Raw genomic sequence first — 16,355 nt, 5'->3', positions numbered from 1 at the left:
TTTAGCTAACCTAATATTCTTTAGCTGTTGTTTCAGAGGCTTTCGAGAATAAAACTGCCGCTCCTTCTTGGCCTTGCCGCTTTTCACCCATCACTGTACTGAGTGTGTCTGACTTGTTTATCTGGACGCAATCTTTGTCGCACCCAGTTATCTCGCTCAGCGACCCAGGCGACCACGTTTCCTTAAATCAGAGCCCCGTGGACTCCGCCGGGAACTACATTACCCAGCGGCCTTCGCGCCCTTCGCAGGAAGGACGTCTGCGCACTAAGATACTCAGTTCCAAGTTTGGAGCTTTTAGCTGCCAGCCCTGGCCCATCATGTAGCTGCAGCACAGCCTTCCCTAACGTTGCAACTGGGGGAAAAATCACTTTCCAGTCTGTTTTGCAAGGTGTGCATTTCCATCTTGATTCCCTGAAAGTCCATCTGCTGCATCGGTCAAGAGAAACTCCACTTGCATGAAGATTGCACGCCTGCAGCTTGCATCTTTGTTGCAAAACTAGCTACAGAAGAGAAGCAAGGCAAAGTCTTTTGTGCTCCCCTCCCCCATCAAAGGAAAGGGGAAAATGTCTCAGTCGAAAGGTAAGAGGCTATTTGCATTAGTTGCAAAAATGCAAAGGGTTGTGCATGCATTTATGAATGCATGGATGCAATTTTCGCCTGGCGATTGCATTTTTAAGTTTGAGGTTTTCCACAGCTCAGTTGCATTTCCTGTTTAGTATGTGTCTTTTTTTGCAGACACAGAGAGTTCCTGTAAGGCAGGGCTTGCAGTTCAGCTGTGCATTGACGTTATTTGCATTCTTCTGCTAGGATTACTGAGCTCTTTTTGCCTTTTGCACAGTCAGGAGAGACAGAGCAGGTTGGTAGCGTCTAAATGTGCAAGGCTTTATATAATTGTAAAATTCTTTACTATGCACACATATTATAAGTAATTTTGTATGCAACAGGAATAGAAACTTTTAAAAACTCTATAGGTGAAGATGAAAGGTAAAACTTGAGTTAAACTACTAGGAAATTAATGTAATCTTATATTCTTTGGGGGATAGACCATTGCGGTGCCAGTATTTAGCTAAATTTCCCATTGATATCGCCTTGAACATTAGAGAACTTTTGATTTTTAAAGGAAGTAAAGGTGAAGGGTGAATAACAGCATATCACGAAAAAGCAGACAAGTCTTGCTCTTCTGAGATTTTGCACTTTACACCAATTGCTTATTGGCTCGCAAAATTTAGAAGCAGCAGTGAAGACCTAAATGTTTTATGTCTGCCCATTTGGTAGATGCTTTGCATCTTGGGGAAAAATATTGGAGGTAAAACTGTACTTTTAAGCATGACAGCAGTGTGAAGGGACTGCACTGTTTCATTGACAACCATAATGAAATATTTTAAGTGTGTAACTTCGTGTGTTTAGTCGGCTATAATAGGTCAGAAGTTCACGTTATGGTTGTTTTCTTTATGTTCTTTTATTTTCTTTTCTTAATTTTTGTTTTTAAACACAGTTGTATTTTGCAGGCTTAATGTCACCCTGGGAAGGGGATTTAAAAAAATTCCTGATATGACATCAAGGAGCAGACTGGGTGCTGTCAGGCACCCCTGGGACCCCAAGTCACTTGTTTCAGAACAATTGTTTCTTTACCATAGAGAAAGCATATGCCATATGAGAAAGTATGGAATGATGAAGAGAGGTGTTAGATACTATTGAATTAGGCTACCCGGGACACTATTTGAGTAAGACATGGTGAAATTAAAGGGTCTAATAAGCTTTTTGCCACTTTTTTGGGAGGGTATGTGGGGAGTTGTTGCACCGCTTTTTAATTCTACCTGATGAGAGTCCTATATCTCAGCAGCCCAAGAAGGAAGTAATAATGTTAAGCATTCCAAGTAGCGCTCTGCTTTTCTTTGAGTATTAGGGGAGAATGGAAATCTGAAAAGTTAAGAGTGCTGAAGAACCTAGGAATTGACATATCAGGTGGAGATGTTCCTTAAATAGGGAAAACCTAAAATCTCTTTATGGAGTAGAGAAATAATAGTTCAGAAGAGACAGTCCATGCTTTGCTGTATTAAAGAGATGGCATTTAGTTACTTTGTATTTGGTAAACATTCGCTCATTCATTCAATTCAGTTTAATATATGTGTAACATATTGCAATATGCATGTATATACATACGTATGTGTGTATATATATGCATGTGTATGTATGTATTGTGTGTGGATGTGTGCACATGATTTGGGGACACACAAAAATACTTAAAATGTTTCTCCTTCAGGTTGGTGAAAACAAAAATGTAAGGAAATCATTATAATACAAGATAACAGGACAGGTATTGAAGAGAAATGATGCTATTGGAGTTTAAAAATGGAAGTCATTTATCTATTTGGGGGATAGTCAGGAAGGTTTATGAAGAAGGTGGTGTTTACTGTGATCTTATCTTTGGACTTTAGGATCTAAAGTAAATCAGGCTCCTTTTTGCATATTTTTGGACTCACTATGAACATAGCTCCCTCTTAGTAGAGCCCATTTTTAAGTTGAGAAGCCAAAGGAGGTATTAGCACTGCACTCTTCCCTGTGGATGTGTTTTCAATGGATCAGGTACTGGTGGTCCTTCAAATCAATTCCCATTTACCCAGATGAGTTTTCTTAATTGGATTCTGCTTGGAAAGTACATCTGGAATGAACATGGGGTTCTTGTCCAAAAGGAAAATTATTGGTAGAAAGAAGTGGGTGATCATTTTAGAAATGGCAAATGAGCCAGCCGCCTTGGCCTGGACTTTAAATGTGAAATTGGCCTTATTCAGCTACACTATTCTCAAATGGCCAAAATACTTTCTGCAGTACCAAACTTCTTTTTAATATTCTAACCAAAGAAATGGGAGGAAAAGTGAAAGGTGGATACAATCTCATAGTGTTGAAGAATTTAACAACATGTTCAATGCAAGGACCTTTACGAACTTTCTAGATGACTATAATTCGGTTTAACAGACCTCTAATTTAAGGCACAGCAGAGGTAAAGGAATTACAGACTCCCTGGAAGCTGGAAGGACTGGGTTACTGCTCTACAGCCTTACCAACAGTGAGATTCCGAGAAAGAATTTCTTAAAAAGAAATTTTGTTTTCCACAGTTGTAACTTTAGGTGGTATGCTTTTCAGCTTGTTTATATTAGCTGTCTGGGGTTGAGTTGACATTTTTCAAATATTAAAGCAGTAGAATGCCTTTTGAGGAAATCTGAAATGTAAGTTAACAGGAAGGGCACCCAGAAAGTGCAGGAATTCCTGCACACTACAGGAAGACAAGCTACAGGAAAAATGTGTCATCTACACTACCCGGGAGAGAAAAACTATTGTTATCAGCCATCATGATCTTCGGAGGGAGGGAGAGAAAGAGGGAGTTAGGGACATCTGGCATCCCCCAGTTCACCTGAAAATATACAAAAAGTTTGACCCAGTTAAAATACACTTTTCTCACTTCTCCTCCTGTTCACCTTTAAAAAATACTAGTTGATTTTTGTTGTAGAGAGCCATAAGTAAATCATGTAAGAAATGCCTATGAGGCACAATTCAGAAGCATATAGCAGAGTGGTAGGAAAGGTCTGAACTCTACTGCGGTTCTTTGCGTCTGTAATTCATTCCACCCTGGGAAATGGAATGTGTAAATTTCTTGTTCTCTATAAATTCCTTTGTTAGGTTGTACCAGACGGACTTGTCATGCTTAGCCTGTAATCTGAGCCAGTATGTTTTATAACCCCGTACATCTCAGGACACAAAATCAGAATAGGTACCTTGGGTTTCCTGAGCTTGCTTTGCATTAGTATTACGTTCAGTATTTTAGAGCATGTGGTATGTTAACTGTAGGGGGCTTCAGGGGTCTCTGGGTGGTAAATTTAATGTTGGAGAAAAGAGTTGAGATTCTCTTGTCTTTGTTTTTCACGGATTAGTGTTACTTTAATGACTCTCCAGTATTTTAAAATCTGAAAGATCTACAAGGAATATTTTTAAAACTTAAAAGAAATTTCATAAATAACCCTTGTTCATTATAGAAGCATTTCATAGGAAAGGAAACATAAGAATGACTAGTTACTGCATCCCTACATTTAGCATTTATTCTTTTGGACTTTTTTTTCTATCTATGTGTATGAGGCATCCAAAATATGTGTAAAACTAAGTCTATTTCGTTACCTCTTGTTTCACTTACCAATATATGGCAAAATATTCCCAAGTTTATGTATTTCTACATTCATAGTATCCTCTTCCATTGTATTTATTTAAATAGAATCACAATGTTTATTAACTTTCACTATTATGAATATTTCTGTGATGGTCATACCAGTTCATACATTATCATGCATACTATGCCCTTAGATTAAATTCCAGGGAGCAAAACCACAGGCTATGAATGTCCAGTTCTTCTTCACTCTCCATTCTCTTTTCTTCCTTCTGAAAATAGCTTTTTATTATTGCAAAAAAAAGAAGACATATGCCAATCAAAAAATTCAAACCAAAGATAAATTCACAATAAGAATATAAAACTCACTCAAAGTCATACCACCCAGAGCTAATTACTGTTAGTTTTTTGGGTACTATCTCCACATTTGTATGCACATGTTATTTTACACACTATATATTGTATTTTGTAACTTGCTTTTTTATACTCTACCATATATCTTGGATATCCTTCTGTAATAGTACACATAAGGTTACCTACTTTTTAATGACTGCGTATTTTAATTTTTAAGAATGTAGCCATTTACTTAATGTCACATTGAGTTTTCAAATAGTTTCCATTTTTTTGCACTGCTATACACAGTACTGTAAAGAATACCTGGAACATACATCTTTATACATTTGTCCAATTATTTCTTTAGGATGATTCCTAGAAGTGGAAGTCCTGGGTCAAAGGGCAGGTATAGATATATTGCTAAATTGCCCTCCATAGAGGTAGCACTAATTCTCATTTCTACCAATAATATATATATTTTTTTTCTTTTTTTTTTTGAGATGGAGTCTTGCTCTGTCACCCAGGCTGGAGTGCAGTGGCCGGATCTCAGCTCACTGCAAGCTCCGCCTCCGGGTTCACGCCATTCTCCTGCCTCAGCCTCCCGAGTAGCTGGGACTACAGGCGCCCGCCACCTCGCCCGGCTATATTTTTGTATCTTTTAGTAGAGACGGGGTTTCCCCATGTTAGCCAGGATGGTCTCGATCTCCTGACCTTGTGATCCGCCCGTCTTGGCCTCCCAAAGTGCTGGGATTACAGGCTTGAGCCACCACGCCTGGCCCTCTACCAATAATATTTAGATGTGCCCATTCTCTCCTTTCAAGCATTATGGTAAATATTGCCAAATAAATTGATTTTCAGGAAGATGGTACCTTTCTTCATCCCGGTTATAACAATTTTAAAAAGTCTTTGGCAGTTTGATGAAAGCTATTAATATTCTACTCTAATGTCATTAGTGATAGGGCAGTTGCATTTCTCACTTTTTTTTGACATTTATGTTTCGTGTGCCCAAATTTCTTTTTCTCTCATGAAATATATCCTTAAAATTTTAATTTGGGTGGCCAGGCGCGGTGGCTTACGCCTGTAACCCCACTTTGGAAGGCCGAGGCAAGTGGATCACCTGAGGTCAGGAGTTCGAGACCAGCCTGGCCAACATGGTGAAACCCTGTCTCCACTAAAAATACAAAAATTAGCCAGGCGTGGTGGTGCATGCCTATAATCCCAACTTCTTGGGAGGCTGAGGCAGGAGAATCGCTTGAGCCTGGGAGGCAGAGGTTGCAGTGAGCAGAGATCGTGCCACTGCACTCCAGCCTGGGCGATGGAGCCAGACTTCATCTCAAGAAAAAAAAATAATAATAATAATTAATTTGGGGATCAAATTATTTTCAAAGTTAGCCAGAAAATAGCAATATTATAGAGGTTAGGTAATCATGGTTTGAAAGTTGGATTCTGTGTATCTGAACAATTTAATTCCTTGATGAGCTCTAATTTTAATTTTAACCTAATGTCTTAAGCGGCTATCACATAGTTTATAAACTCATTTTGTTTACATAGTCTGTAGCTATCCAGACCTATATGAAAATAATAAGAAAAAACGTAGTGATCTGATTAAATTCCAGTCTGAGAAATAGCTTACTTTTGGGCATTCCTGCATTTTCAGTTCTCTTTTCAGGCAAAATTAGTTTTTCTTTAGTTTTATAAATAATTCTTACATAGCACCTGGTTGTGTTATATGCATTGTTGCAGAGAAATTCAATCTGATTTTTCTTTTAGCTTCGTGTGCAATGCCTGATCACAAAAGGTGGTTGACTTAAATTTCTTAGATTTGTTAAAAGAATTCAGTGCAGAATCTTTTAAGATTCTTGTTAAGAATCAATTTTAATGACCTCACAAGTAATTTAAGTCAATCAGACTTAACATATCCTTAACATAGCCTTTGTAAATGTGCCTATTTATGCATCCTGATATTAAGTGATAGAATTTAGAGCCATGAAAGTTTTATAGTCCAATCACCTCATTTTACAAATAAGCTAACCGAGGCCTTGGAAGTGAGTAACTTTCCTGAAGACAGTAGAGGTAGAGTCACAGGTAAAAGTTAGATCTACAGATTCTCTGTCCGTAAGTTCTTTTCACTAAACCACACACGGACACTAGTAATCCACATTTATAAAATATTTTTTTTTCTTCAGAATCTTTCGTATATTTCGCATTTTTAGCTTTGCTTGTTTTTGTGGGGAGCAGGCTGGCAAAGGGGAGCCAATTGTATACTCAGCAGGGGTTATTTTTCTGTGTCCAAGAAATGGTGACATGTGAATCATGATGGTGGGGTTTCTTACCAGTTCTCTGCCAAAGGATATTTTGCAAATGCTCTCATTTTGATTCCCAGTGCCTACATTGTACAGCTGCAAGTTTTAACCACTGTAATGGTTGTTTGCCTTTTATGGACTGTCTTGTCTGAAAGCCCTTGCTGGGTAACTAAACCTCTTCTTATATATCTTTGTATCTCTGACTCTTATAGCATTGTGCTTATCAATAATAGGTGCTCAAAAAATGTCTGACAATGAAAGTATTTTTCATCAGTAAGGATAAGCTCTCATTTGCTCCTAAGTTTTATGAAATATTTGGGTAATTAAATTATAATGCAATTTTCTTCTTGTGCTTCTTCTTTGTTCACACTGATATTCCCATTATGTATTTGCTTAATTATTTGGAAGTTGCAAGAACAGCATGAAAAGCAACTTATAATGGCTGGTGAAGTGTCATTTCTCCTACCTAAGCCTTCTGAACAGATTTAAAAGTTGCACGATTCTCTGCTAACTTTCTTTTTAAAAAATATGAGGAACTAAGATGAATTGTCCAAAGAATCCCATCCAATAGAATTGAAGTGAATTTCTCCATCCTGTGCTGGTTTTAGGAGCTGATTTTTAAGTCTATGAGGCCTCCGAAGGATTGTCAGAGACAATGTTTTTTGTTTGTTTGTTTGTTTGTTTTTTGAGACAGAGTCTCACTCTGTTGCCCAGGCTGGAGTGCAGTGGTGTGATCTCGGCTCACTGCAAACTCGGCCTCCCAGGTTCACGCCATTCTCCAGCCTCAGCCTCCCGAGTAGCTGGGACTGCAGGCGCCCCCCACCACGGCCGGCTAATTTTTTTTGTATTTTTGCTAGAGACGGGGTTCCACTGTGTTAGCCAGGATGGTCTCGATCTCCTGACCTCGTGATCCGCCCACCTCGGCCTCCCAAAGTGTTGGGATTACAGGCGTGAGCCATGGCACCTGGCCCAGAGACAGTGTTTTTAACAGCTGGCTGCCCCGTAACAAAACAGGGAACTCCGCGAGGATCACCTGCAAGTGAAATGATTCTTCACTTCCTCCTTGACCACCTCCGCTGCCTCTGCCCAGCCCCTTCCTCCCTGGCTTGTTCCCCACTCTGTCTCCTTTGATGGTCTTCCTGAGTTGGTCCATGCGGTTCAGTGTGTAGTCCCTAATCTCCTTTCTGAGTTGAGGAGGATATTCAGGTTATACAATGAAGTCTTTCAGAAATCATCGTAATTTTTTGTTTTTGTTTTTGAGACGGAGTCTCACTCTGTTGCCCAGATTGGAGTGCAGTGGTGCAACCTCAGCTCACTGCAACTTCTGACTCCCAGTTTCAAGCAATTCTCCCGCCTCAGCCTCCAGAGTAGCTGGGATTACAGGCGCCCGCACTACACCTGGCTAATTTTTGTATTTTTAGTAGATATAGAGATTCATCATGTTGGCCAGGCTGGTCCCGAACTCCTGACTTCAGGTGATCCACCTGCCTTGGCCTCCCGAAGTGCTGGGATTACAGGCATGAGCCACCATGCCCAGCCAAATCATCGTAATTTAGTCAACTCGACTCTGAGTTGAAGCATTAAATAAGCATTTGCAGCATCCCTGTCATCTGTTTTAGTTTCTGGTCTGTACATCCCTCCTTAAGTCAGATCCTTGAGATCAGTCTTCTTCAGACAGACCATTAGCCCCAGATGAAGCTGCTGATCACGACCCCTCCCTGTACCACTCCCAAGGCTGTTGTCATCATCACTTACCCTAAGCCAGTTACTTTTCAGGTAGTATGATTTAGGATGTCCCATAAACACTATGGAGAAAGGTGATGTTATTATCCGTAATTTACGAGTGAAGAAACCTATTTGCCTGTGGCTGGATAGCCAGTCAGTGGCAGAGGCAGGATGGATGTCTGACTGGAGGGCGCGTGCAGCAAACTGCAGCTCCTGGGCCAAATCTAGCTTCAGCTGTTTTTTTTTTTTTTCTTTTTGAGATGGAGTTTCGCTCTTGTTGCCCAACTGGGAGTGCAATGGCGCGATCCTGGCTCACTGCAATCGCCACCTCCCAGGTTCAAGTGATCCTCCTGCCTCAGCCTCCCGAGTAGCTGAGATTACAGGTGTGCACCACCACGCCTAGCTAATGTGTTGTATTTTTAGTAGAGACGGGATTTCACCATGTTGGCCAGGATGATCTCGATCTCTTAACCTCGTGATCCACCCGCCTCAGCCTCCCAAAGTGCTGGGGTTACAGGCGTGAGCCACCGCGCCCGGCCAAGCCTCAGCTGTTTTTAAGTACAGCCCGTGAGCGAAGACGGTTTTCCCGTTTTTAAATGATTGAAAAAAAAATCAAAATCAATGTTTCATGGCACATGAAAATGATACAAAATTCAAATTCAGCATCCACAAAGAAAGTTTTATTGGAACACAGCCATGGTCATTCATTTGTATGTTTTCCATGGCTGCTCTTTGTTCTACAGCTGTTGTTGAGTAGTTGCACCAGAGCCCCTATGTCCCACAAAGCCAAAAATGTTTACTATCTGGTCTCTTGCAGAAAATGTTTGTTGACCCTGCCCTTTATGACTTTATTCAATCAATACTGGGGTCTCTTCATGACAGAGCTCCCAGAAAACAGTCCTCTCTGACTTTAATTGGAAGTTGTTAACCTGGATAACTACTGGTCTGCTGCTCAGACAGAGACCTCTTGGGCCCAGCCCACAGGAAATGTCTGAGTGGTGTCTCTCCTAGTTATAAGAATTGTAGGTCATTGCTCATTTCCTCTGAACTAAGTTACCCGTCTCCTTTTGCCCGTCCTGGGGTCTTTTGCCCTTAGTTGTGTTCTTCCTGTTTGCTTTATATTTCTTTTCTTTTTTTCTTCCCTTCGATGAGATGCTGTTTATTCATTCTTCCCGCAGACCCTTCATTCTCTCCTTATTGATCCCACATTTCTTTAGAAAGTATTAGGTTGGTGCAAAAGTAATATTGTTTTTTTTGCCATCACTTTTCATGGCAAAAACCACAATTACTTTTGCACTGACCTAAGAGACCAAAAATAACGCTCCTGCTACTACCATTGCCTGGCTTGTTGGTTATTGTCATGACCCAGCTCAGAGGTTCCACCATTTCTTTTGTGTAAATGTGAAAACCTCCCTACATGGTACTAGAGAGATTTCCAGTTATCATCTCCTGCAAAGTTTAGAGCTGTTTTCTTACATTAACCCCCTAGCCCTGGGTGGGCAATTTTCTTTTGAAGATGAATATTCTTTGTGCTCAGAGTCACTTAAATTGTGGATGATAGAGGGTCTGAAAATGAAGGGAGGTGAAAGCTCCATGTAGACAGAGGAGAGCTTTGGTAGAATGAGCCCGGATTTGTTCACCACATCCAGAATGATGTAAATTTAAGTCACGTACAAAAAAGTGCTAATTTCTACCATCCCAGATGGTATCACTGCTGTGATTCTTTCTGTGCTCCAGATACTGTGCTTAGTGATGAATGTGAATTATATCATTTACTCTCACTATGGATCAGTGAGGTGATATCCCATTTTGTAGACCAGCAAACTGAGGTCAGAGAGGTTAAGAACTTGCCTCAGTTACCAAACCGAGAGTGGCAGAGCAGAAGCTTTAGTCAAGGTCTCTCTGACTTCAGCACCTGAGCTCCTGGCTACCCCGCTTGAGATGTCACTCCAAAATGAAGGTATGAAACCCATTACACAAAAGACATGGTTGGAGAAAGAAAAACGAATGTATTCTGTAGGAATTTGGATAGATTTGGGCATACCAGGGCCAAGTATGGTAATTAAGAAGGGCTGACCTGTGTCTAGCTATTTATAGGTTCTTTTTGACATGTCCCTTTATATGTCTTTTGATCACAGAGTACAGAGTCTGACTCATTTTGACTCTTATGGTTGAGTTCCAAGTAGAAACTGCCCATTGGTTGAAGGAGGCTGATTACAATTGGCCCACTGATAGTTACTGGTCTGGATATACAGGAATGTTATGTTAAAATGTAGGTAACAAATATTGCTTCCATTTGCTGTTCTATAGGTTGTATCACACAGAAACTAAGCCGACTCAAACCTTGTGTGTTTCCTTACACATCTAAGTTAAATCAATATTAAAACAGTAACTAGAACGTGGTCAATGTGGCAGCATACCTAAGTGTGGGGATTCTGCAGCCCCTTTTTGGCTTAGTGACTTCTTTTCTTCCTGGTTGTTTCTATGTAAATGTAACAAGTGCAATTTCCTTGAAATGATGAATGAACCCACATCTCCAGTGTTTTCCTCTTGTCCTGGACAGAGTGGAGGAAACTGGAATTGCCTGTTTTTGTGGCAGAGGAGGTAGATGGGGATGGAAATGAATTTCCTTTTAAACCCATGAATTCTTTTTTTTTTTTTTTTTTTTTTGAGATGATGTCTTGCTCCGTCACCCAGGCTGGGGTACAGTGGTGTGATCTCAGCTCACTGCAACCTCTGCTTTCCGGGTTCAAGAGATTTTCCTGCCTCAGCCTCCCAAGTAGCTGGGATTACAGGTGCCACCACCACGCCCAGCTACTTTTTGTATTTTTAGTAGAGATGGGGCTTCACTGTGTTAGCCAGGCTCATCTCGAACTCCTGACCTCATGATTCGCCTGCCTCAGCCTCCCAAAGTGCTGGGATTACAAGCATGAGCCACCGCACCCGGCCTAAACCAATGAATTCTTTCTCAGCTTTCTCTCCAGCCAAAGCAGAACAGCTATACCTATGCCTCAGTTGTTTTCCAAGATCCCATGCCGAAGCTGTGGAAATAGATGGTCTGGTGTTGAGTAACAAGTTATTTGTTCCCTTCCTTTATTCTCCCTCCTCCAGTTTCAAATGGAATGAGAGGAGTTAGCCGTAAGTGTAGGGCTAGAATCTGAAGAATCAGTGGGAACAGAATAGTTAAGAGTATGAAAATTATTTTGAAGTAAATGCAGAGATAACCTTTTTGTGATATTTGTAAACCTTGTGAGGCAGTCTTCACAGTTTATTTACCTCTTCCTGTACCCTAAACACCTTTGCCACTTTAAAAAAAAATACCAAAAACTCTGGACATACCTACAAAGAGAACTTGGATGAGGAGTTTGTTTAGATCAATTCAACAAAGTTTTTTTGTTTGTTTGTTTTGATTTTTTTCATTTAGGGTCTTCTGTGTGGCCGAGTCTGGCCTCAACTCTTGAGCTCAAACATCTTCTTGTGTAACTGGGATTACAGACAGTGCCACTGTTCCTGGCTCAACCAATACATTTTTTTGGTCTATTGTTATGTTTAAGATATCATGCTGGGTGGAAATAGAAATACATTTGACTTTACTCTTCCACTGATTAGCCATGTAGCCTTGGAAAATCTACTTAACCTCTAGCTTCAGTTTCCTCACCTTCTAAATAAAAAGACTGACACTCATTCACGAGGTCTTTATGAAGATTAAGCAAGGTCATATATGCAATATGCTTTGGCCAGTGCTTGGCATTCATTTATTCAACAAATATTTATTGAGTGCACTTTATGTTTGAGGTACTTTGCTATAGTACTCTCTCTATAAACATACATTTGCTTCACTCTTCCTTTCCTTCCAGCCCTTAAAGAGCTTATTGTCTAGGAGGAGGTAAGAAAAGCACAAAAATGTGTAGAATCTAAACTGGAATCCTAGATTAGCTTAAAAGAGGTACTAATGAGTTGGAAAGTCCTATGAATAAGAGAGAGAGCAGGAAAGTGTTGACAGGTGTGGAGGTATCAATGTGATTTTTAGAATCAGTGAGGAAATTAGATCCAACGTAGGTACAGGAAGGACTCTTGACTTCTAGTATCCAGTGGCGCAATAGAACAATAAAATAGAGCAATTCTTTAGAAGGATTTAAAAGAAAGAAAGAAAATGCCCCAGCAAAATATCTGAAGCTCAAGAGACCTTACTTGTATTTTCTAAGAACTTCCTTTTTCTTACCAAGATTAATACTGTAGCTATTGCTTGTGATTGCAATAGGTGAATAAATGGAATATATAATATCTCATACTTTTAGGTGTTTTTTGGATTGTGGAAACTCCAGGAAATCTAGAGGTTAATAGTTAAACAAGTATATCATATCAACCAGGTTTATAGACACACTGTAATTATATAAGCAAGCTGTTGGTTCAATAATCAGCGTCTAGCTGGGTCAGGGAATATTTTCCAGAGCTTGGCCACAGCTGTAATTTTCATTTTTTATAACCTGCTAACTTGCCAACCTGCCTTTTCCATTTCTTTTTGCTTTTTTCAAATCATCTGAAATCAGTGTAAGAGAAGGAAACCTGTTCAGTGTACTTTTGAATTCTCATTCTATTTACCTCAAATAAAATAGTGTTCTGGAAAGTTCTTTGTATTACCAAATTGACTTCGTCAAGCATGATATTGGATATTAGCAAGAGAGTTCATAATTTATTTTCTATTTTTAATTTCAGAAAAATACAATTCTAAGAGATAAAAAGATAAACATATAAAAATAAAAAGAAAGATAAAAATATAGGATAAAAGATAAATATATTTAATACAATTAATAGATTAAGTAAATTTTTTCTTTTATTTTGGTTTCAAAAACAGAGTGACATATAGCTCTGGGGCTCACAGCGGGCTGTTTCTCTGTGAACCTAGCACTTAATCACCTTCTTTCCCTCAATAACTCCATTCTTTTTTTTTTTTTTTTTTTTTGAGACGGAGTCTCACTCTGTCGCCCAGGCTGGAGTGCAGTGGCCGGATCTCAGCTCACTGCAAGCTCCGCCTCCCGGGTTCACACCATTCTCCTGCCTCAGCCTCCCGAGTAGCTGGGACTACAGGCGCCTGCCACCTCTCCCGGCTAGTTTTTTGTATTTTTTAGTAGAGACGGGGTTTCACCGGGTTAGCCAGGATGCTCTCGATCTCCTGACCTTGTGATCCGCCCGTCTCGGCCTCCCAAAGTGCTGGGATTACAGGCTTCAGCCACCATGCCCGGCCTCAATAACTCCATTCAAACAGAGTCAGTACAGTGTGAAGGAGGTGAACTGAGTCACCCTAGTCAGATTCATGCAAGCCACAGGGCAGTTTTGGCCTCACTTTGCTGTGCGGTTAAAGACAACATATGACCCTGCCAGGTAGAAGACCTGCCAGCCATATCATCTCATTCAAGTGGCCGGCAAAGTCTTCTTGCTTAGGACTTTGTTCCTGAATGAGCCACTATTTTTGTAAGGAAAGTAGAGGAAAAAAACTGCAGATTGAATTCTGAAATTGGTTTAAAAATGGGATTGAGAAATTTTGATATGTTCAGTCTAGAATAATTGTTTTCCATCCTGAGTTTCATTCTTTCTTTTCGATATAACCCTATCTAAGGACAGGATAGCTAGTCAGCGTTGAGCAAGACATGGGATGTGGAGGACTAGCTGTTTCTTGGTTGCATTTAACAAGCATAATGGAACAACCAAATAAATGATCTATACCTCACTCTGTGCTAGATTGATACAAAAATGAATAGAATCCTCTAACTACCCTCAAGAAGCTCATATTCTAGTGGGAAGTATATGTTTGCTAGAGTTACTGTAACAAAGTACCACCAATTGGGTGGCTTAAACCATGGAAATTAATTGTCTTGCAGTTCTGGAGGCCAGAGGTCCAAGATCAAGATGGCAGCAGGGTTGGTTCCTTCTGAAGGCCATAAGGAAAAATGTTTTGTGCTTCTTCCCCGGCTTCTGGTGTTTGCTGGCAATCTCTGCATTTCTTCCCTTGTATACTCATAGCCCAGACTTTGCCTTCATGCTCACATGGCATTCTGCCTGCCTGTGTCTGTATCCAAATTTCCCCTTTTTATAAGGAAGCCGGTCATATTAAAGTCAGGGCCTACCCTACTCCAGTATGACATCATCTGTCATCAAGTAAGGTCCCATTCAGAGATGCTGAGGGTTAGGACTTCACTATATTAATTTTAGGAGGACATAGTTCAACCTGTAACATGGCAGGCAAACATGGTCAGTAAACTAATGATACTCTGTGTGAAATGCATGTTAAGTTCTCTGGTATAAGTAGGATACCGAAGAAGGTGGGTGCGTAACTCAGCCTGGAAAGATCAGGAGTCTGTTGATAGAGGAAGGACCTTAAGTTGGTATAGCAGAACTTGCAGTGTGGTTCTCAGGAGAATAAGGAAGTAAAACAAGAGACTTCCCATCTGGTCCTTGAATGGACAGACTACCTGCCCTTTCTTCTGTTTTTTTTTTTTTAAATTGTTGATGACAGACTGGATGGTTCTAAACTGGGGTGTGTTAAATCAGAGAACACACACACACACACGCACACACGCACACACCACATGTTGTTGTTGTATTGATTTCCAAAACTGAATTTGTGTTTAGTGGTAATGAGACCTATATAACACTCTCTGTGGTTGTCACAGGCAGCTTTGATGTATAGATACAGGGACAGGACTTGGTGGTTGGGAGAAAGGGTCATCCTTCCCATTGTAACAAATGGTCCTAGTCCTATTGGGACAAAGCTTCAGAGGGAGAGAGTGGGCTGGGCTGGTGGATCAGGCCTGTAAACCCCAGTCAGGCTGGAGGCTGAGACCAAAGGATCACTTGAGGCTAGGAGTTTTGAGACCAGCCTGGGCAACATAGTGAGACTTTGTATCTACAAAAAGTGAAAAACGAAAAGAAAAATTAGCTGGGCATGGTGGTGCTTGCCTGTGGTCCTAGATGCTTGGGAGGCTAAGGTGGGAGGATCACTTGAGCCCAAGAGTTCAAGTTTGTAGTGATCATTCCACTGCACTCCAGCCTGGGCAACAGGGTAAGACCTTGCCTCTAAAAGGGGGGGGGGGGGGGGAGAGAGAGAGAGAGAGAGAGAGAGAGAGAGAGAGAGAGAGAAAGAACCAAGTCATGGCAAAGCTTATTTTTATATACGGCCTATAAGTCTTAAAAAAAAAAAAAAAGTATTCACGTGTTACAAAGCTCTTGCAATATTGATTATTAACAAAGGTCTTTTCAACTATGTGTATATTTTCTAGAGCTAATATGCAGCTTTATTTTCTTTATGTGATCTGGGTACCTTTAGTATAAAATTGTGAATAAAATATCAGGAGCTGTTTCAGTAAGAAAGGACACTAAGGAAAGAAATTGTTAGGCGTGTTGTGTGACGTGGTTGGGGGTCAGGTCAGTGGAAAGGAACTTTTCCAGCTGAGAACTGATGTCCATCATCCATCCGATTATCCTGCTGGGGTGTCGATGGCAGCAGGCTTCAAGTGTGGGGGCCAGGTGGGCAACCCAGAGAAAGTCACAGGAAGGTGAGGCTGGGGCCTGGGCATCCCTTAGAGCTGAGTGGAGGGATAGTCGTGGGACGGGTGATCCAAATAACAAAAGAACAGGTGAGCAGCAGAGCCTCAGCAGAAAGTCAAGAATTAGATGAGTCAACGTGGAAGGGGAAGAAAGACATAGTAAAATAGGCTGGGCACAGTGGCTCATGCCTATAATCCCAGCACTTTGGGAGGCTGAGGCAGGTGGATCACTTGAGGTCAGGAGTTTGAGATCAGCCTGGCCACGATGGTGAAACCCCATCTCTACTAAAAATA

At 40.7% G+C, this 16,355-nt stretch overlaps 1 protein-coding gene across 2 annotated transcripts in view; it reads left to right on the top strand.

Moving 5' to 3' along the window:
• The first annotated feature begins 292 nt into the window (after positions 1 to 292).
• MAP2K6 (mitogen-activated protein kinase kinase 6) overlaps positions 293 to 16,355 on the top strand; it is a 143,305-nt gene continuing 127,242 nt past the window's right edge. For both annotated transcript variants that reach the window (XM_008011967.3, XM_008011966.3), the window contains exon 1: positions 293 to 579. In XM_008011967.3, coding sequence (XP_008010158.2) covers positions 564 to 579 — 16 coding nt within the window. In that variant the 5' untranslated portion in view covers positions 293 to 563. The remainder of the gene's footprint in view (positions 580 to 16,355) is intronic.

The sequence above is a fragment of the Chlorocebus sabaeus genome, chromosome 16 (genome assembly GCF_047675955.1).
Source record: "Chlorocebus sabaeus isolate Y175 chromosome 16, mChlSab1.0.hap1, whole genome shotgun sequence".
NCBI lineage: Eukaryota > Metazoa > Chordata > Mammalia > Primates > Cercopithecidae > Chlorocebus > Chlorocebus sabaeus.
Note: the sequence above shows the minus strand (reverse complement) of the source record. Positions and strands in the feature narration are given on the sequence as shown.